Raw genomic sequence first — 21,022 nt, forward strand, 5'->3', positions numbered from 1 at the left:
TACTACACAGGCTGCTGTTTCTGAAATTAATCTGCTTATAATACAAATCTCAGGAGAAAGAAAGCAGTGTAGGATTTTATAAACCTGCAGCATCATTTGAATCATGTTAACATCTTTCAATGAAATTTAGTTCTTAACCTCATAAAAATCAACCAGAAATTGTATCTACATCATTATATTAATTTTTATGTAGAACTACCTTTCTTTCGATACTGCACTGAGTATTCTATTTCTAACAGTACACGTATATTGAATAATCAAATCAACATATCTGCATGTTGTATTTTCGAAAGACAATAAATCAACCAATGGCAACAACCCAATGCAGAAATTTCTGGTTGATTTTTATGAGGTTATAATACATTAATATAATGATGTAGATACAAATCAACCTAACAGTACACATATATTTCTTAAATGTATTTTTGAAGTCAATCCCCTTTCTAAAATTAGGTTGAATAATGCAATTGCCTAAGCTGCATGTTGTATTTTCCAGAAAGCACCTAACAAGATATTGTAAGTAACACCATCAACCGGCGGTCCACCAACATGCATCACTTTGAAAAGCTCCCATGCATATCAGAGATTCTGACACATTTACACAAGCCATCAATAAGAGAATTATAAGTTAGAGTATCGGGAGCCAAATTTTTGCCGTGCATTTCACTCAAGAGGACCATGGCTTCATCAATCCTCTTATTCTTGCAATACCCATTAATCAAGATGTTATAAGTCAAAACATTAGGAGTCAAAATTCTTTGAAGAGTTAACATTTATCGCTTCATTGTAATATAAGATGTACCTTATGCAGAAGGGGCTTCTGATATTATGCCTTTTGAACAATATAATCCGGTGCTTTCTTCTACAAATTAGGTTCTGCACCAGGCCCATCCGCAGTAGCATTCCGCAAAGCCACATCCTGAATTAGACCTGAAGCAGTCGTGGGTTCTCCCCGCATTAGATCTGACGCAGTCACATGTTCTGCAGAATCTGCAAGCATTAAACCTGAAACAGAACATGGTCTCAGCGCTAAATTCCATCCTTCAAGTAATTGACAAGCACAGTTTTCGACTGTAAAGCTCGAGTCTAGTGCTTGTTTCCATATGTTGTTACTTGTTACCATAAACTCCATAATATACAACAAAACAGAGCAGAATTATGAACATATAATAAGTCCTAACAGTTCAAAGAGTATACTATTTTGTAGTGGAAGCAATGCATGCAGCTGCTGAAAGTACATCAAAACTGAAGTTTTGTGTCTATTCCAAAGTGTAGTACTACTTGCACAACCAAAGAACTCATATTGTGATCCACATTTTTGGCATAAAAAATCATCTCATTAGGGTCATCCAAACACAGCACCCCAAGACTTGTCTTGGAATTCTTTTGGCAAATAAACAATTTCTTAGCCCAAATTAGCCTTCTTAGGCATGAAAATCAAGATTCACTGATTTAGCACCCTCCTAGATAATCAATGCATACAAAAAATTACCCCTAAACAACATTTGTGTCAAACAATATTTTGGAGACTGTGTTACTCAACGAAAGACAAAATTGAGTCAAATCAATTAGGAAAAAATTACAAATGATAAAGGATGAAAAATTGAAAACAAAGATGTAGATGTGATAAAAATCACAAGAAATCAAATTCATACAAGCGACATTGTTAAATCTGAAAGGATTTGCAGAGTCATTGAAGGTTCAATCAAGAAGTTTAAAATTATTTTCTATTTCTACATTAATAATGAAATTGCATTTAGGACAACAATTTAGGGTCAACAAGGGACATATATTTAATTTTCGCATCTAAGGTCACACATGCACAAAACTATTATTCCACAAGGGACATATATTCAATTTACCATTATGAAAAATCATGTAGTCATCGCGTCAAGGGTCATCTCCACTTACATCAAATTGCATTCATTCAGATCATCAATTTAGGGACATCAAGGGATATATATATATATATATACATATATATATATATATATATATATATATATATATATATATATATATATATATATATATATATATATATATATATATATATATATATATATATATATATATATATATATATATATACAAGTTAGGGATATTGATGGACAGATATTCAATTTAGGGATATCGAGGGACATAAATTCAATTTAGGGACATTGAGGAACAATATTCAATTTATATTCAATTTAGGGAGATCGACGGACATATATACTACTCCAAGGGAGTATTTCGCATCAATGGTGTCAAGGGTTATCTCCACTTACATTTGATGTTATGAATAAGTATTCACCTTGGAATTCCACTTAGACCATCAATTTAGGGACATTAACTCAATTTCGCATCAAAGACACCAATGCACACAACCATCTTCCCAATTTACTATAATAAGAAAATCGTTATCAAGTCTCAACTTGCATTTCGAATAAACATTCATATTTCAAATTGCATTTAGAGCATCAAAATTTCCATTAATACCATCCTGATTCCATATGAATAAAGGATTCATATTCCAAACACAATATCTCAAGACTTTTATTAATAATTCTTTTGGCAACAATACAATTTCTTTTAGTCCTAATTAGCCTTTTTAGGATTTGAATAATCAAGACTCGCGGATTTAGCATCTTCTTGGATAAAAAAGATTAACAACCTCAAAACAACATTTTTGTCAAATCAATGAGAAAAATTCAAAAAGATAATAATGAATCGAAAATTGAGAGAGTGATAAAAATTACATTGATTCGAGCGGCATTGCTAAACTTGAGACGATTGCAGAATAATTGAAGGTCCAATCAAGAAGCTTATAATTCTTTTCCATTTCTACATATCTCTTTCAAAATGAACCAAACAAGGGCAACAGAAAAATGAAGCCCTAAAATTGCTGAACCGTTCATATAAAAATTGTAGGGTTAATAAAGATTCACAAAGAATGAATCAGTTTTGCAAACAAATAAAAAATTGGCTCAAACAAAATATTCGCAACAATGTAACATTGTTGGTTTCTTAATAGAATTGAACTGATTATCAATTAGAATGAAATTGAATTTGGAATTAGAAAGACCGAAAACGATGAAAAGATGAGAAAAATAATGAGCAATAAAGAGAAACACATACATATTGTTGATGTTTAGCCTCTACTTACTATCTCAAGCCTCTCTCAATTTTGAACCCATGTCTTCCAAACAAGTTCTTACCACAATCAAATAAGAATTTTGTTCCTTTTACTATGTTGTTTAATGATAAACTAAACTATTCTTCTGTAAGAGTTTACATAAGAATGCACCTTTTAATACTTCTATCCTTCTGCAAGTCATCCACTAAAATTGCCCTTCTTCTCGAGTCTTTTTCTACTCTATACCTTCATCACACTTTAGGTCAACTTACCCTATGCAAACCAGTCTAATATGGGATAGTTAAGCCTTATCTTAATCAAACAGTTATGTTTACTACCTCGGAACTCACATAGGTTAGGCAAGCTCTGAATATAAATATTTTATGCATATTCAGAAAATAAGTCAGCAACTATTAAAGGCGAAGAGCCATCTAATAGTTTCTGTCGACTAAATAGGAACACATCTAGTGGTATTATTGACAATAGTATGAGCATGAGCAATATTTCCTACTAGTTTTTTATATGTAACGACCTCCGGCAAGCAAATAACAACTGATTTCTACTACATTTGAACACTAAACAAGACTCAAATATTACGTGATAGACATAATAACATCTCTTTCAAATTCTTTGAAGAGTTGGTACAATAACATTTATCACTTCATTGTATTATAAGATGTACCTTGTGCATAAATGGCACCTGATATTATGCCTTTTGAACAACATAATCCTGGTGCTTTCAGCTACAAATTAGGTTCTATACCAGGCCCAGCCACGATAGCATTCTGCAAAGCAGAAGCCCATATCAGACCTCAAGCAATCGCAGGTTCTGCCCGCATCACCTGAAGCAGTCACAGTTTCTGCACGCATCACACCTGAAACAGTATGCGGTCTCTGCGCTAAATTCCAACCTTTAAGTAACTGACGAGCATAGTTTTTGACTAAAGCTTAGAGTTTAGAACTTGTTTCCATATGTTGTTCCCATACACTCCATGATAGACAACAAAACAAAGCAGAATTATGAACCTTTGTAGTGGAAGCAGAGCATGTTGCTGCTGCTTTAAGTGCATCAAAATCGAAGCCTGTATATTCCAAAGTGTAGTACTAGCTACACAACAAAAGAATTCATATTGTAATCCACATTTTTGGCATAGAAATTCATCTCGACAGGGTCATCGAAACACAACATCCCATAACTTGTCTTAGAATTCTTTTAGAAAATACACAATTTCTTGGGACCCAAATTAGCCTTCTTAGGCATGAAAAGTCAAGATTCAATGATTTAGCACACTCCTGGATAATCATCAATGCATAAAGAAAATTACCCCAATTCAGACCATCAATTTAGGGACATCGAGGGACATATATTCTATTTCGCATCAAAGGCACCCAAGGGTCATCTTCACTTACATTTGAAGTTATGAATAAGCAATTAAACATTCACATTGAAATTCCATTCAGACCATCAATTTAGGGACATCAAGGGACATATACTCAATTTGGCATCAAAGGCACCATGGCACACAACCATCAATTTAGGGACATCGAATTGCATTCATTCAGACCATAAATTTAGGGACATCGGGACATCAATTCAGGGACATCGAATTGCATTCATTTAGGCATCAATTAGGGAGATCGAGAGACATATATTCAATTTAGGGACATGGAGCAACATGTATCCAATTTAGGGACATATATTCTATTTTGCATCAATGGCACCAAGGGTCATCTCCACTTACATTTGAAGTTATGAATAAGCAATTAAGCATTCACGTTGAAATTCCATTCAGACCATCAATTTAGGGACATCAAGGGACATATACTCAATTTCGCATCAAAGGCAAAATGGCACACAACCATCAATTTAGGGACATCGAATTGCATTCATTCAGACCATAAATTTAGGGACATCGGGACATCACTTTAGGGACATCGAATTGCATTCATTTAGGCATCAATTAGGGACATCGAGAGACATATATTCAATTTAGGGACATCAAGCAACATGTATCCAATTTAGGGACATATATTCTATTTTGCATCAATGGCACCAAAGGTCATCTCCACTTACATTTGAAGTTATGAATAAGCAATTAAGCATTCACATTGAAATTCCATTCAGACCATCAATTTAGGGACATCAAGGGACATATACTCAATTTCGCATCAAAGGCAACATGGCACACAGCCCATCAATTTAGGGACATCGAATTGCATTCATTCAGACCATAAATTTAGGGACATTGGGACATCAATTCATAGACATCGAATTGCATTCATTTAGGCATCAATTAGGGACATCGAGAGACATATATTCAATTTAGGGACATATATAATATTTCACATCAATGGCACCAAGAGTTATCTCCGGTTACATTTGAAGTTTGAAGTTATGAATAAGCATTGACATTGAAATTTCATTCAGACCACATCAATTTGGCATCAAAGGCACCATGTATAGCATCTAATTATATATGAATAAAGAATTCATATTGTAAGCCACATGTTTGGTAAAAAATTCATCTCATGGGGTCATCTAAACAGAATATCCCAAGAATTGTATTAAGAATTCTTTTAGCAACAATACAGTTTCTTTCAGTACAAATTAGCCAGCCATCTTAGGCTTGAATAATGAAGACCCGAAACAAGATTAACAACAATAAAGTGGTTTTCAGTACAAATTTAGCATCTTCTTGGATAAACAAGATTAACAGCATGTTAATGTTGCAAACAAAAAACAACCTCAAATCAATTAGAAAAATTTAAAAAGATAATACAGAATCGAAAATTGAAAGAGTGATGACAATTACCTTGATACGAGCGACATTGCTAAACTTGAGAGGACCGCGGAAACATGAAACCCTAAAATTCGTTTCCATTTCTACATATATCTCTTTCAAATTGAACCTTGCAAGAGCTGCAGAAACATAAAACCCTAAAATTGAGGAACCGTTCAAATAAATTTTTTAGGGTTCCAGTAATCAAGATTCGCGGAGAAAGAATCAGTTTCGTAAACAGAGAAGAAATTTGCTCGAACGAAAGATTCGCGGCAATGCGATAATGAATTTTTGGTATAGTTAGCGACAATGAATTTTTGTTACTAGGGTTGAATCGATGATGAATTAGAATGAAATAGGAAGATCGAAAACGATGAAGAGATGAGAAAAATAGTTATTAGCGATAACAAAGAAACCAAATCACAAATCAAGAATCATGATAGTGTGCGTATGTTCTACGTCAAATCGTATTTATAATGTCAAGTCAAATTAAATTGAGTCATTATAAAAATTTTAAAAAAAAAAACAAAAAAAAAAGGCTAAAATACATTTTTAGCCCCCTAACATTCATAAAATTGCGATTTGGTCTCTAATTTTAAAAATAGCAGTTTTGGCCCCTAACTTTGGCCCTTTTGCAAAACCTCAATTTTGACTAAGTCAACGTATAAAAATTGAATCGTATTTTTTCGTAGAGTCATTATAAAAATTTAAAAAAGACATTCGTCACATTAAAATCTTTTGATTGTTTTTTATTTTTTATGCATACAAGTGGCCACATGGACATATTATGTTCCCATTTGACAGAAAATAGGAAATTAGCATCAGCAACGGTAATTACAATTTGCATTCTAAAATGTGAACTTCTTTCTCCAATTTTTGTTATTTACAAGCTCTCACATCCCAAGTAACGAGTGAATAAATTGGGAATGTCAAGGGGCACGCAAGTGTAATGGGGAGCAAGAAGAAACTCTATTCGAATTTGACAAGCCAATCCACACGTATTAGTTCGTTTTGATAGCTATATATTCCAATAAAAGTAAAAATTATGGAACTATTGCTAAATATTTAAAATCAACGTTGAAACTCTCCTAAGAGATGTTCTCTTAAAAAAAGACAAAAGTATAATGCAATGTTCCTACCAACTGAGGTAAACTCACGTAAACTTTATCTGTCTTAAAATAAATTTCTCTTAGCATCGGGTTGTTGCCATTGGTTCATTTGAAGTAATTTTATTAATCAATATAAAAGTAATAATAGTATAAAAATGATTTTATCAATCAATAATTTTTTATTTATTTTCTTAGACAGGGAATCAACAAAAGTCCAGGTTAAATACACCTATAACATTCTGGATCAAGAAAAAAAATATTAGACTTAATTTAATAAATGGAAATATAGGGAAGGAGAGGTGCTCTAAAAAACATGGCATTACCCTCCATTCCAATATTCTGGAGAATACCATGAACTACACATACACACAAAATTTTGTCCTCAATGTGTCTTCTATAACCTATATCATCAGAAGCTGCTCCAAAGTACAGGGACACACCAAATATTTATCAAGCACACTAAACAAATTATTTCTAAGGAAAGTATCTGCCTAGCTATCTAAAAGTATACTACACAGGCTGCTGTTTCTGAAATTAATCTGCTTATAATACAAATCTCAGGAGAAAGAGAGCAGAGCACTGTAGGATTTTATAAACCTGCAACATCATTTGAATCATGTTAACATCTTTCAATGAAATTTAGTTCTTAACCTCAGAAAAATCAACTAGAAATTGTATCTACATCATTATATTAATTTTTATGTAGAACTACCTTTCTTTCGATCCTGCATTGAGTATTCTAACAGTACACATATATTGAATAATCAAATCAACATATCTGTTAAAACTGTAGAATTGGCAATAGCATAAATATTGTCTATTCGTAAAAAGGATACAGATATAATATAGGACAATTTAAGTGCATTTTCTTCGGTACTTTTGGTATTGACGTATTGTTCTTCACTTAAAATACACATTTTGCAGTTATAACAAACTTTGAGAAAATTATTGATTTGGAGAACAACACACCTACACCTAAGTTTTGTCCTATAATATATTATTAGAAATAGCAGCACATAGAACATGAATGCCATTGTCATTGTATTATATGAGGGACATAAATGAACTAGCATAAAAAAAATATCTAAGCTACAAAAGAGATCCTAGAAACAATTGATAGGTGGAACATCATAAACTTATTTGCCAAAGTAAATGTATAACTATTAACTATAATATAAAGACAATAAATCAACCAATGGCAACAACCCAATGCTAAAATAACTTAAAAAAAACCTTGCATTGCCAAAGCATTTAGACATACCCATCATAAAGTATAAATTTGGGTGTACAGACCTCCAGCAACCATTTCTTGATGCAATTCCTCTAATTAGATATTACTATCACCTTTAATTCGTAGACAGAAAGCTGCTGCTTCTTAACGGAACAAATCTTAGGAAAGTCCATTGGTTATTGTGTTATATGTGATGTCTTTCAGACAATCAAAAGATGCTGAACAATCTCTTATGCAACCATCAATCTTAGACCCCTGTATAAACCATCAATTAAAAAAAATAGGAACGAAACAAAACATATATCTTTTCATTGTTGTTTTGAATTAAAGCAGCCATCTAGCCTAGATGCTGGCTTTTACAAAAAGCATCTAACAATGTATATAGTATCATGCATTTGGATTCTCCTAGATTTGCATAAGCCTGAGCCATTAATTAGAAAACTATGAGTTTATAGTATCAAGAATCATACCACGTGCCTTTGAAGAGATTCATGACTTTGTTCATCGTCCTTTTGCAAAATTCACTAATCAAGACTGTATGACAAACAACTTAAGAAGTCAATCCCCTTTCTAAAATTAGGTTGAATAATGCAATTGCCTAGGCAGCATGTTGTATTTTCCAGAAAGCACCTAACAAGATATTGTAAGTAACAACATCAACCGGCGGTCCACCAACACGCATCACTTTGAAAAGCTCCCGTGCATCAGAGATTCTGCCACATTTACACAAGCCATCAATAAGAGAATTATAAGTTATAGTATCAGGAGCCAAATTTTTGCTGTGCATTTTACTCAAGAGGGCCATGGCTTCATCAATCCTCTTATTCTTGCAATACCCATTAATCAAGATGTTATAAGTCAAAACATTAGGAGTCAATCCCCTTTTAAGCATTAGTTCAAATAATCCAATTCCCGTGTCAATATGTTGGTTTTTGCAAAGAGCATCTATCAGAATATTATATGTGATAACATTCGGTGGCGGACCGTTATCATAGATTGTAAGAAAATGTTCCCATGCATCAGAGAATCTTCCAGATTTGCACAAACCATCAATAAGAGAACTGTAAGTAAAAATATTAGGAACCATATTCTTGTAAAGCATTTCATTGAAGAGACTCACAGCTTCATCGATCATTTTACACTTGCAATACCCAATAATCAAGATGTTATAATTCCAAACATCAGGCAAAATACCCCATTCAATAACTGCATCAAATATTTTTCTTGCCTCGACTACATTACCGTGCAAGCAATGTCCACTCATTAAAGTGTTGAACGTAACAATGTCTGGTTGCTGACCTTTGTCAATCATCAAATCAAACATACCTTGAGCTTCTATCATCTTCCCTTTTTTACAAAATGCATCAATTAATATATTGAAGGTATAAACATTTGGATTTATGTTTTTATTAACCATTTCACACATCAATTGATTAACTTCTTCCCATTGATCTGTGCTACAAAAACCACGAATTAGAGAAGTGTAAGTTAAAATATCAGGATCTATTCCCAGGACAACCATTTTCGAATATATATCTCTAGCCTCGGTTACAAGTCCGTCTTTACATAAACTGTCAATGATCATGTTGTAGATTACAATGTTAGGTTTCACCGCTTGTCCTTGCATCTTTTGCAGCAACTGAAAGGCATCTCTTGTATGTCCTATTTTACACAAACCATTGATCAAGGTCCCATAACTAAATTCATCCAACAAAATTCCTTGTGCTGCCACATTATCATGAAAATCCATTGCTTTCTTAACCTCGCCATTGATACAAAGCCCTTTCATGACTGTCGTCAACGTAACTTTATTAGGTTGATAACCCCTTTTGAGAACTAAACCTAGTATGGAAAAGGCAAAACCCATCTCGCCCAAATGACAGTAACAATTGATCCAAATACTCAAAGTGAATATAGAAGGAGTAACTCCTTTCAACACCATTTGTTTCAAAAGAGAGATAGCTGTGGGACAATGCTTCATCTTTACTACTGACCCTAAAATCATGTTAAATTGAACAACAGATGGAAGCGGCTGCATATTAATCAAGCGATTGAATAAGGTAACAGCATCATCAATGCCATTAAATATTTTCGCGTTTTGTTTCGGGCAATGAGAAAAGAGCCTCAGAAATTTGTGGAAGGCATACCTTAACCTTGTTGTTGTTGTAGCAGTACACAACATCACAAACTTCTCCCCTGAGTTGAAGAAGATTGTCTTTCTTGGATAACTCCATTCAACACTTCTTCCCGAAACACTCTCACATACTCTTCTTTTTTCAGACTAATTCTCGTATTTCATTGTATTGAAACAATCAGATAAGCAATCTGCACATAAAACAAGTGAAATGGAACATCAATCAATAAGAGGAAATAAACAAGTTTAGGCATACTAAACATTTGATCCAACAATTAATTTAGGCAATAAAAACATACCACTTAACCATCTAGGTCCTGGTTAGCTATCCTTAATTTACATTTGAAGGGAAAAAGGGGAATTATGAGCAAATTTATTAGGCCATGATATTAAAATTCAGGACTGATCATTAACCTAAGCATGTGTTACTTCCTTTAAAATAACCCTAATAGGGAAAAACAAATCCAGAATTTCGCATTTCAGCCTGGAGACCAGAACAGGGCAGCAATGTGCCCCCAGTCAGAATTAAAATTCTACCAGGCGCTCTGAATTTCAGCCTCGCGGCCAGGACAGAGCAGCAAGGTGCCCCCAGTCAGAATTAACCTGCAAAATTCAGCAGAAAATCCAACAAAGTCCAATTCATGTGTCCTAATAATTGCAACTAACAAAACTCTGCATCTCCATTTCAACCATATACAAGACTTTATTAGCAGATGAATTGAAATAAACAAAGTTTAAATTCTACTTCTTCAAATCTCTAGTAACCCCTTCTCTAACTAATATTGTTCCAAAAATGTTATTTTCTAACATGAAAGTCAATGTACATGTATAGTGCAATTGCTAACACATCTCTCCCCCAATAAAATTCTACTTCCATTTTAGATCATATTTATGCCCTTATTGCAAATAAATGGACCTTATGGAAAACTCCTTAACTCCTACAAAATGAAAAGGTGAAGTTGTCCAAACCACAAGTCTCAACTAAAGTAAAAAATGGGTTATATGTTTAGTTATATGAGTTAAATCATAAAGCTTCTATAGCTGTATTGACAAATTCACAATACATATAGACAGATTCATCCATAAATCATCAATCATAGTAAGAGTTAGCTTCTTCGGCAGTGGACGGATACTCGGCTGAAATGTTCATACATCTTTCTAAAGACAAAATTACAAACTAAAAACACACTTTCTTGATAACCCAAACACCGAACATAACTGCCAAGAACTTTCATGTATCAATATATTAATTACCATATAATATAGTATAATGTCCATGTGAGTATAGCTCAGTTGACAGGGACATTTCATGTAATATGCAGTTACCGGGGTTTGAACCTTGGTAACTCCCACTTATTCACCTTAAAAAAGTGAAATTCTAGCCAATAAAAAAAAAATGAAACTCCCATATTATACCACAGATGGAATTAGTTTCTGACAATACTTATACCAACTAAATAATACTAAAGAAAAAATAAAATAATCACAACCCAATTTATCTTTTTCGTTTTAACACAGAAGAATAAAACTCGAAAACATGTTAAAGATGAAACAGTAATGCTATTTAGAGCGAAAATGTTTTCCCGAATTTTCACGAACCGCTTGATATTGTCTCTTTTATATTTTTTAGAACGTGGACATAGCTTCTTCTTTTACTTAGAGCGTGGCTTTATTTTTTTAACATCTCAAAAAATTAATAAAAAATATTAGTTATGTGTTGCAGCATAGGTGCTATGAACATAGAGACCCACCGTTTGGATAGTAACAGAGTGAAAAACTAGACTCAAAGAACACTATCAACCATACCCATTTTGAGCTTAATTTGTTGCCCAGCAAACAAAGAACAAAGTAAGAACTAATTTAGAAGCTTCAATCTATTAATCCCAAAACAAAGACTTTCTAAACCCAATTTGTTATCAAAATCTTTACTTTTAAAAACCCCATCTTGATGGTACTTCCAAGTTCCAAACAAAGAAAAAACAAAATCCAATTGAGCAAGCTGGCCTTGAGAGGTAATAGAAAAATCTTTGTTTCAAGAGTTTGAGGGGGAAACGACCAGCCAAGAATTTGAGAGAGAAATTCAGAAGAGCAAAGAGAAGGGGCAGTTGTTGTTGGGGATGAGATGAGACAGAAGAGAGAAACAAAGTTTATTAAATTAACGGTTAGATGATGCAAATCGGTGCCACCAACGATTGCCACTTCATTCGGGAATAATTCGTGATTCAAGTTTTCGGGATAAGTAGCATTTCCCAAGATGAAATCAGAAATAGAAAAGAAGAAACAAAACTGAGCAATTAGCAAACTCACCTTGAATTTCGTTCAGATGTCGCCGGTGGTGTGGTGGGCGGCAGTGGATATGGGAATGTGAGAGGGAGTGGGTAACTGGGCGGCGCCGCGGCGGTGCAGGGACAGAAGAGGACTGCCGCCAACCTGGGGAAGAAGAGAAGCGAATTTTCTTTCAGATCTTGTGGTCCGTCTAATCAATCTAACGCTCCACAAAGTGACATGTGGTCTTTATATATTATTATTATTATTTATTATTCTTTTTCGTCAAGAAAATGAAATTTGAACCCTAATTAAATTCATTTTTCCACTCTCACTGACCAAAATCCATTGCAGATTATTATTCAACAAAGAAGACAAACCAAACAAAGAAGAAGAAGTGGAACAAAGAATTAAATGTAATTTATTTATTTATTTTCCTACGGTGAAGGTAAGGTCCACAGAAGCTATAGGTGCTCTCACACACAGCAGGTTTGAACCCCATAAACCCTTTCTCTGCGATTCTTCATCTTTCATTGTTTTCTCTCACAAGTCACAACCATTCTCCCGATGCCATCGTCGACTTCCACCGCCCGAACCCTTGCAGAACTCCGCCGTGTCGCCACCTCCGCCCGCGGCAGCACTAGCTCTGATCATTTCCTCGCAGTCAGACCATTCAGCTCCACTGCACCCGTTTCCTCCGTCTCTAATTCCGACCCAACACTTTCTTCTTCCTCTGATTCCAATGGTATGCACTCATTCATATTATTTCGGTGAATTCCTCATCTGGGTCGTTCTTCTTTTTTGTAATCATGTTTCCTCTAATTAAAAGTTCATATTTTTATAATGTTTATTGATTTTTTTTTTTTTGGGTGTATGAAAGGAAAAGCTTCAAAATGGTGGCTGTATCTACCTGGAGCAATCGCATTTGGTCTTGGGAGTTGGCAAATTGTCAGAAGAGAAGAAAAGGTGAGTGTGTTTTTCCATTCAATTCATTATTCATTATAATTTGTTGAGGCTCAAAGACACAGAAGAGGCTGTGATATAGGTATTCTTGTAATTTAGACCATAGTATTATTATATACTTGTAATACTGTAAAGCTTAATTCATTCAAGTAATAATACGGAACTACAACATCTCTGCCGTTGCAGATGTAGGCACACTATGCTGAACCGCATGAACAAACTTGTTTGCAATTTTCATTTCTCTTTTCTTTTGTTACAAAGTTCTAACATAATTATTAGGAATATTTATACTTTCTCATAACCGTTGTTTACACTGTCAGAATGTATGAAATTAGACGTAGGGAGTTATGTTGATACTTGATTTATATCTGTGTGAGTTATTATGTGGCGAAAATTGGATTCAAATTTCGTGCAGCCCATAGTCACAGGGTTCGCAATTCGCTTTGGTACGTGGTACGAATTCGGGTACGCGGTTCGTAACCCTCAAAGAATTTGGTACGCGAGGGGTATACAGAGTCGGTACGTTGTTGGGTTCGTGGTACTTTGTAATATTTTTTCCGGTACGCTATTGATAATTTTCTATCTAATCTACTTAAAAATAATAAATCACATACTAGAAAAAAAATACAATATCTTTCATACAAAATCAACTTCAAATATTAAAAGAAAATATATTTATGTGTGTTGTTTTCAAATGAATTACTAATACTAATTTAATTTTTTTTGAGACATAATACTAATTTAAGTAACTATTTACCAATTATTCTTAAAGAAAATCACTATTATAATTATTATAAAATAAGAAACTAAGGTCAACAGTCAACACTTATATATAAATAACTCACATAAGATTTGACATGCAAGCAAAGCTAATAGCATGAGTTTTGTTGTTAAGCCTTCAAACTAATAGTCCCACATCAGAAATTTTGTGAGAGCTAGAGAAGGAAGTTACCTATAAAACCATGCATGACCGAAGCAAGCTTAACCAAGAAAGGCCTGATTGGATTTGTGGACACGCAAATATTGATGTGTCCTCATCTAGTGTCGGTCATTAGTTTTTTAACGTTTTAATGCTGCTGGTTCGGTGGAAGATTTGCAGTGTGCAAATTCCTTGCTCTGGTACGCCAGTTTTGGTGAATTCCATGCGAATTTCTGCGTACCAATACGCAAAAGTACCCGAATTTGGTACTTACGAATTGCTTCGCGGTTCTCCACTGTTGCAGCGAATTCTGTGACTATGGTGCAGCCAATTACCAGTGGTGTAAAATAGAGGCTATAGTGATCCTATAGCGCTATAGCATCGCGTAATTTAGACAAACCGCTATTATGATACACTGTTTGGTGCTAAGTGTTGTCAAATTGCTGTTAAAGTGACCACTATAATGCTGCAGCGTAGTGTAATTTAAACAAACCTTTGTTTTCTGCAATCTGTGATTGACAACATTGCTACTTAGTAGATTTGAATTCTTTGACAAATATCAGACATCTCACATTGAGTTTTTGTTTTGAATCCAAATTGGCAAAGTTAGAATTTAACCCTACGATCTTCATTCGATAGCTTTGAATTGGTGAGACACTAGCCGTAGTAATGACAATATTTTTTACTCCAGATAATTTGGATCTAGTGGGAAACATGTAAATATATGGCTTTGTGCTTTGTGTGAATCAGAAGAAAAATTGTGCTTTTTGTTTGTGGCAGGATCAAATAAATGATCCGGTCGACATGCTTGGTGGGTTATGATTTTAAAAAATGTGCTGTGGTGGAGTGTGGTGATTAATCCTTTGACATATGTGCCAATTTGGGAGAATTTTCTTGTTACTGTAATTGAATATGTGTTTTCTTTATTTGTGACTGTCAAGATTACATGGCATCTTTCGTTGTTGTTAGTGATCTAGATAACTTTCATAAGTTTGATGCATTAAGACATTGCATTATTTCAGCATTTTGCTTTTCATTTTTTAATTTACTCTGTTGCATCTCTTTGTGTCGTTCATCTTTAAGTCTTAACTCATCAAAGGGATTTCTAATCATAGGGTTCATATTGTGGATTATTTGCCTTCTCCATTTCCATTTCCTTGATATGTGGGTGGCTTAAAGATAGTGCTTATTGGATAAGTGTTTAACATATAATAAATGTTTATGTATAAACTATTTCTATAATCAAAGAGTGAACATGTTTAAACTGAGTTGTATGATGTTTTCATAATCTATCCAGGGGAATAAGATGAAAACAAACAGGTTATGGATATGTGATAAACTACTATCATATGTTCTCTCAAACATTTTACATAAGTTCTTATAGCTTTTATATCTTACAATGTTACAGATTAAAATGTTGGAGTATCGAGGAAAGAGGTTGCAAATGGAACCATTGAAATTCAGTAATGCTTATCCATCAAGTGAGGAGCTAGATTCTCTGGAATTTAGAAAGGTTGTCTGCAAGGGAGTTTTTGATGATAAAAATTCAATCTATGTGGGACCACGTTCAAGAAGCATTTCAGGTGTTACCGAAAATGGTTACTATGTTATAACACCTCTTATGCCAATTCATGATTATCCTGATAGGTAAATCAAAATTATTAAGAGCTCTGGATATGAATGTCATGCATCAAGTTATTAGAAATTTTAATATTTTACACTTTACCTAGGATGAATGTTTTAAACACTAAACTCTTATGAGTTATGAATTTGCGAGTCGAGTTTACGGAGATCTCTAATCTGGTCTACATACCGTGTTGACTGTTTTGTGGTCTAAATTGTGTTTGCACGGATGTTTCAAACATTACCTAGACTCAATATATGGAGAGTAGTTTCCATGAGTTCACGTATACTCTTGAGTTTGAAAACCTTATATATACCAACTTTCCGATCTTTATTGTTTTGAAACTGCATCATACCAATCTTCATTTTGTCCTAATGAACTTTTAAGTTTTTCCTTCTGGTTAAGAATTATTCACTTCTTCTGGCTAAATATGCATGTTTAATTTTTACTCGAATCTTGAATTTAAAAGGCTTTGGATATATTCTCATCAAAATTATAAGCTCAAAATCCTAACTCTTCTAAGTCTAACACAACATATCTGTATCATATTATAAACTAATTTTTCTTGATAATCAGCAATCAATTGCTTTGTTTTGTCACTGCCATATTTTTGAGTTGGTTGTATTGTTTTTTTTTCCAAGTTTGTTAAGTTTTTATATTGTGTGTTGCTTCTTGCAGCGTGAGTTCTCCAATTCTAGTTAACCGAGGATGGGTTCCCCGCAGTTGGAAAGAAAAGTTTCTAGAGGCTTCACATGATGAACCCTTTGCAGATCCACTTCCTTCACCTTCACAAGCCGATGGAACTAGATCTTGGTGGAGATTTTGGTCTAAAAAAGAGCCTGTTAGCAGTGAGGTTGTCACTACCTCTTGTTGTTTTCCCATAATATCATTCCTTGTTTATTACGGAAAATTGTTGCTTCAAACTTATTTTCAATGTTTTAAAAACCAAATCGGACATAGAACTGGCAAGGCCTTTGAATCATGGTTCAACTGCTTTAAACTGCTTGAACTGGGATGAAACTGCAGTTGAACTGCTCAAATAACCGAACATCAGACAATGCTGTTTCACAGCTCAACTGGTTGAACTGTCCGGTTCAGTTTTAAAACATTGCTTATTTTAAACATTGCTCATTTACAGGATCAGGTCCCATCTATAACACCTAACGAAGTGATCGGGGTAGTTCGTGGAAGTGAGAAACTAAGCATATTTGTTCCTGCAAATGATCACGAGTCTTCTCAGTGGTTCTATATTGATGTTCCTAGCATTGCCAGACATTGCGGCCTTCCAGAAAATACCATCTATGTTGAAGATGTTAATGAGAATGTCAATCCAAGTAATCCTTACCCTGTTCCTAAGGATGTCAATACCTTGATTCGAAGTTCAGTGATGCCGCAGGACCACTTAAACTACATATTGACATGGTGTGCAACTGCTTTTCTCCTTGCAAGTTGAATATTGTGCTTTTTTTTCCGGTCAAATTACTATTTATTTTCAATTCAAGTTTAGTCCCTATATAAGTTTTATTCATTTTTAGTTCTCACCATTTTAAAAAGGACAAGTTTAGTCCCTAAGTGTCAGCGTGACACGCCAAATTTGAGGAGTGTCCGTGTTTCATAGGTTATGTATTTTTGGAGTAGCTGTCTTGGTGTCGACCACTTATAACCGCAAATTTAGTCGTGGATAGGAAGCTTAACATCAAGAGAAATGATTGTCAATGCGATTGAAATGATAAGTTCTTTCTAACAAAAAGTTTGATTTGTATTTGGGACAGGTATTCTCTTTCTGCAGCAGTTACATTTATGGCATTCAAGAGGCTAAGACAGAAAAATACGAGGAGATAGCAAATTTGTTACTGTTATAGTTGAATTTTACGGACACATAACACCTTCTATGGAGTATTTGTCTTCTCAATCTTCCAATATCGATGCCAAGGATAATTTTCAAGCAACTTGTGATTTACAAGTGAAGTCTTCTCAGCAAGTTACCCACCACCTCAAAAACACTTGTGGAATGGAAATGAGGTGATATTTTATTGAAGAAAATAATTTTTAAAAATTTTGATGCAAGGGGAATGATATCATATTTTGATAAAAAATTTATTAGAAAAAGCTACTACTACTACTACTTTGTAAAATTGATGTTGGATTAGAGGTGTTAGATTGCAGAAATAAGGGCATTAAGTTTTTTTTTTCTTCTTTTATTTCCTACTTCTCTTAGTTCAAGATATACTTAACAAAATTAATAGTAATGATAATAATAGTATTAATAAAATCACCATTCTTAAATATAGTAAATTAAAAATTACCAATCAAATTGGGCAGAAGTTATAAGTACAGAAAATGAAAGACCATCCAAAAAAGAAAAAGAATTAATAAAGATTGGATTTGATCCATCAGTTAATGGCAATGGATCTTCTCTACCATGCAACATTAAAAATTCAAAATGCATTGCACACTATTGATAGTTCTAAATTCATGTTCTTAACTCTTTTTTTGTTTTGGTACATTGTTCTTAACTCCTTTTTTAGTCATGATATTAAAAATTCACATAACCAAGCCTGAAAAGAGAAATTTCAGCAGTGAACAAGCTCATACATAAAACATGATTCTTTTCTAGTATGCAGAAACTACAAGAGCAGTCAACAATGCAACAAAACCAGGTACACCAAAATAAGTGATTCCATATGGAGGAATAATTTTTGTCGAGCTAGCTGAATCTTCAGCAGCAGCGTCTTCTGCAGCTGTTTCATCCTCAACTGGAAGCAGTAAATATAATATTAGTTATTATACGTCGAAGTCAGATTCTATTTAGATAAACAACTCAATCAAGTGCTTATAATATAAACTCTTAGGAAAATCAGAATATGAGTCATCTGATCTTCATCTAATCATTGAGATCTCTTAAAAAAACATGTTTTCCTTGAATAAAATTAACGGTTTATGGGTTTTTATTGAATACCGTTAATTTTGATGGGTGTCAATAACATATCAAATAATTTTTAAAAAATTTCAAAATTTTTATAGATGATCTATACGATATAAACTTTCAATCAAACGGTGAGTTTTGTAAAATTCGTATTTGTTATAATATAAATCACTATTTGTACACCATGCACAACTTGAATGACTTATGCATGTTAGACAAAGCCTTGTTGAATAAAATTCTAACTTTTCAATGTCTAATATGTTCAAAAGTTTTCACATTTATGGACATAAGTATGTATGACTGATGATTTACCTTCTGATGATGGTGTGTTTCCTTCTGATGTTGGTGAGGTTCCTTTTGCAATGAAAGAAGCAAAATAAGTTGAAAGTTAGAACTATACCATCCAAACAATGCAAATGAAACTTAAGGACAAATATAGGATTTAAGCCCTCTTTTTTTTTTCTTTTTTTTTTTACAATGGAGCAGAGGATCGAACCCAGAACCTCATGCATACTCTCAAATCTCTCACCACTAGATCAAACCTAATGACTTAAATTTAAACTCATTACAAACATTCCATAATACAAGAATCAATGAAGAAAAAACAACAATCAAAAGAATCTAAATATCGACATGCCTAGTCTACTGCGAATGGAATCACTCTTAATAAAATTCGGAGGTAAATTCCACGAACAACCACAAACGCAAAGCAGACCGCAATAGGCTAGGGCTACCAATTTTTAGATTCTACAAGATTATAATTATATTTAGTTACTAGAGGAGTTTTAGGGTGTTCCCTTATTGGAGGGGTGCATGTTGTTTCCTTTAAGAGCACATTTATATTAAGCTATTTTCGAAATTCCACCCTTAAGGTGGATAAATGGGATGATCGGGGTTCGAACCCCGACCCCCTGCATATATAATGCAATGTCCTACCATCTGAGCTAACCTCACGAGATATTTTCATTAAAATCTCTATCATTGATTTTTTGAAAGAAAAAAATCATTAGTGGGGGAAGAAATAACTAATAAAAATCAGGTTCAGATAAACCAATATTTTTTTTTGGTTAGTTTTAGATAAACCAATATGGTTGTTCATTGTTAACAATGTCAGACATATTTTTTTCTACTTACCATTATGTGGATTATGTTCCTTCTTACATTCCTAAGGCTATTATTGCCATTGAAATGAATTGAATTTTTCCACTCAAGATAATTAAACCAATTGATAAAAAATCAACAGAAATTAATTACCTGCATTGGCATTGCACTTAGAGGCATCAACATCAACACCACAAGCAGTTGGAAGCTTCAAGATTTCCTCCTTAGAAGCCTCAAAGGCTAAAAGCTTAGGATTGTTAATGAGATTGCAAATACAATCAGATGAATTGGCTGCTAACTCACTTAAAGGGTTACAACATGCTGGAGGAGGATTGTTTGGAGCCTTCAAATATGGTTGACAAGGAAGCAATTTTTGCATGCATTGTGGATCTAACAAACCTGCAGATTGTGCAAGGCTAGGAAGAAGATCTTCCAAACTGCCACCGCCGTCGCATAAACAAAGATGAAAAAATGAAGATAAATTTATGAGGAGGAATGAGAGGTAAGCCTTAGAAGCTGCCATGATTTTTAACAAAGAGGAAGATATAAAAATTATTGAAAAATTTAAGAGAAAACAAAAGAAGATTATTTTTTTTTTTTTTTTTTGTTCTTCCTCTATTCCCCTAGTGGGATATTATGGTGGAAAGTTTGTTATATAAAATAGAGGGAAGTTCTATTTTTAAAAGGTAGTTATTTTTAGATGAAATTGAGCCAGCCATCTATGATCATAAATATAAATATATTGTGGTATGTTAGGCTGTTTTTTTTTGCCATTACACCTGTTTTTTTCCTTTATTCTTTTTTGCTCCATGATCATTTCACACTTAATTTATCTACAATGCTGGAATTTAC

At 33.7% G+C, this 21,022-nt stretch overlaps 3 protein-coding genes across 8 annotated transcripts; 1 reads left to right on the plus strand and 2 right to left on the minus strand.

Moving 5' to 3' along the window:
- Nucleotides 1–91: 91 nt before the first annotated feature.
- LOC123913924 (pentatricopeptide repeat-containing protein At3g22470, mitochondrial-like) lies at nt 92–12,802 on the minus strand. Of its 5 annotated transcripts, none has more exons than XM_045964843.1 (6): nt 12,680–12,802; nt 10,386–10,563; nt 8,869–10,270; nt 8,709–8,772; nt 8,269–8,493; nt 7,377–7,604 (listed from the first exon to the last, which is right to left on the minus strand). In XM_045964843.1, exons 2-5 carry the CDS (start codon nt 10,470–10,472, stop codon nt 8,469–8,471), a joined length of 1,578 nt encoding a protein of 525 aa, XP_045820799.1. In that variant the 5' UTR covers nt 10,473–10,563; nt 12,680–12,802; the 3' UTR covers nt 7,377–7,604; nt 8,269–8,468. The 5 variants fall into 5 exon arrangements, with proteins under 5 accessions (XP_045820802.1, XP_045820799.1, XP_045820801.1 ...); XM_045964845.1 differs by lacking the exon at nt 12,680–12,802 and adding an exon at nt 10,672–11,869; XM_045964842.1 differs by having other exon boundaries at nt 8,709–10,563.
- Nucleotides 12,136–18,335, plus strand: LOC123913925 (surfeit locus protein 1-like). 2 transcript variants are annotated; one of them, XM_045964847.1, is made up of 7 exons: nt 12,136–12,842; nt 12,992–13,382; nt 13,518–13,603; nt 15,928–16,166; nt 16,822–16,996; nt 17,282–17,565; nt 17,916–18,335. In XM_045964847.1, the coding sequence occupies exons 2-7, from the start codon at nt 13,205–13,207 to the stop codon at nt 17,983–17,985; spliced, it is 1,032 nt and encodes a 343-aa protein (XP_045820803.1). In that variant the 5' UTR covers nt 12,136–12,842; nt 12,992–13,204; the 3' UTR covers nt 17,986–18,335. The 2 variants fall into 2 exon arrangements, with proteins under 2 accessions (XP_045820803.1, XP_045820804.1); XM_045964848.1 differs by having other exon boundaries at nt 12,768–12,872.
- Nucleotides 18,336–18,702: 367 nt separating this feature from the next.
- Nucleotides 18,703–20,693, minus strand: LOC123914950 (non-specific lipid transfer protein GPI-anchored 8-like). Its single transcript, XM_045966112.1, has 2 exons — nt 20,324–20,693; nt 18,703–18,899 (listed from the first exon to the last, which is right to left on the minus strand). Exons 1-2 carry the CDS (start codon nt 20,691–20,693, stop codon nt 18,757–18,759), a joined length of 513 nt encoding a protein of 170 aa, XP_045822068.1. The 3' UTR covers nt 18,703–18,756.
- Nucleotides 20,694–21,022: the final 329 nt, after the last annotated feature.

Source organism: Trifolium pratense, linkage group LG3 (assembly GCF_020283565.1).
Source record: "Trifolium pratense cultivar HEN17-A07 linkage group LG3, ARS_RC_1.1, whole genome shotgun sequence".
NCBI classification, from domain to species: Eukaryota; Viridiplantae; Streptophyta; class Magnoliopsida; order Fabales; family Fabaceae; genus Trifolium; species Trifolium pratense.

Coding starts and splice junctions, on each gene's coding strand:
- LOC123913924 (XM_045964841.1), bottom strand. CDS start 10,420: ATGTTGTGTACTGCTACAACAACAACAAGGTTAAGGTATGCCTTCCAC. Junction 8,773..8,868: donor TACTTACAATATCTTGTTAG/GTGCTTTCTGGA, acceptor TTTGTCATACAG/TCTTGATTAGTGAATTTTGC. Junction 8,494..8,708: donor AATCTCTTCAAAGGCACGTG/GTATGATTCTTG, acceptor TGGTTTATACAG/GGGTCTAAGATTGATGGTTG.
- LOC123913925 (XM_045964847.1), top strand. CDS start 13,205: ATGCCATCGTCGACTTCCACCGCCCGAACCCTTGCAGAACTCCGCCGT. Junction 13,383..13,517: donor TTCTTCCTCTGATTCCAATG/GTATGCACTCAT, acceptor GGTGTATGAAAG/GAAAAGCTTCAAAATGGTGG. Junction 17,566..17,915: donor TTAAACTACATATTGACATG/GTGTGCAACTGC, acceptor TATTTGGGACAG/GTATTCTCTTTCTGCAGCAG.
- LOC123914950 (XM_045966112.1), bottom strand. CDS start 20,693: ATGGCAGCTTCTAAGGCTTACCTCTCATTCCTCCTCATAAATTTATCT. Junction 18,900..20,323: donor TAAGTGCAATGCCAATGCAG/GTAATTAATTTC, acceptor TACTGCTTCCAG/TTGAGGATGAAACAGCTGCA.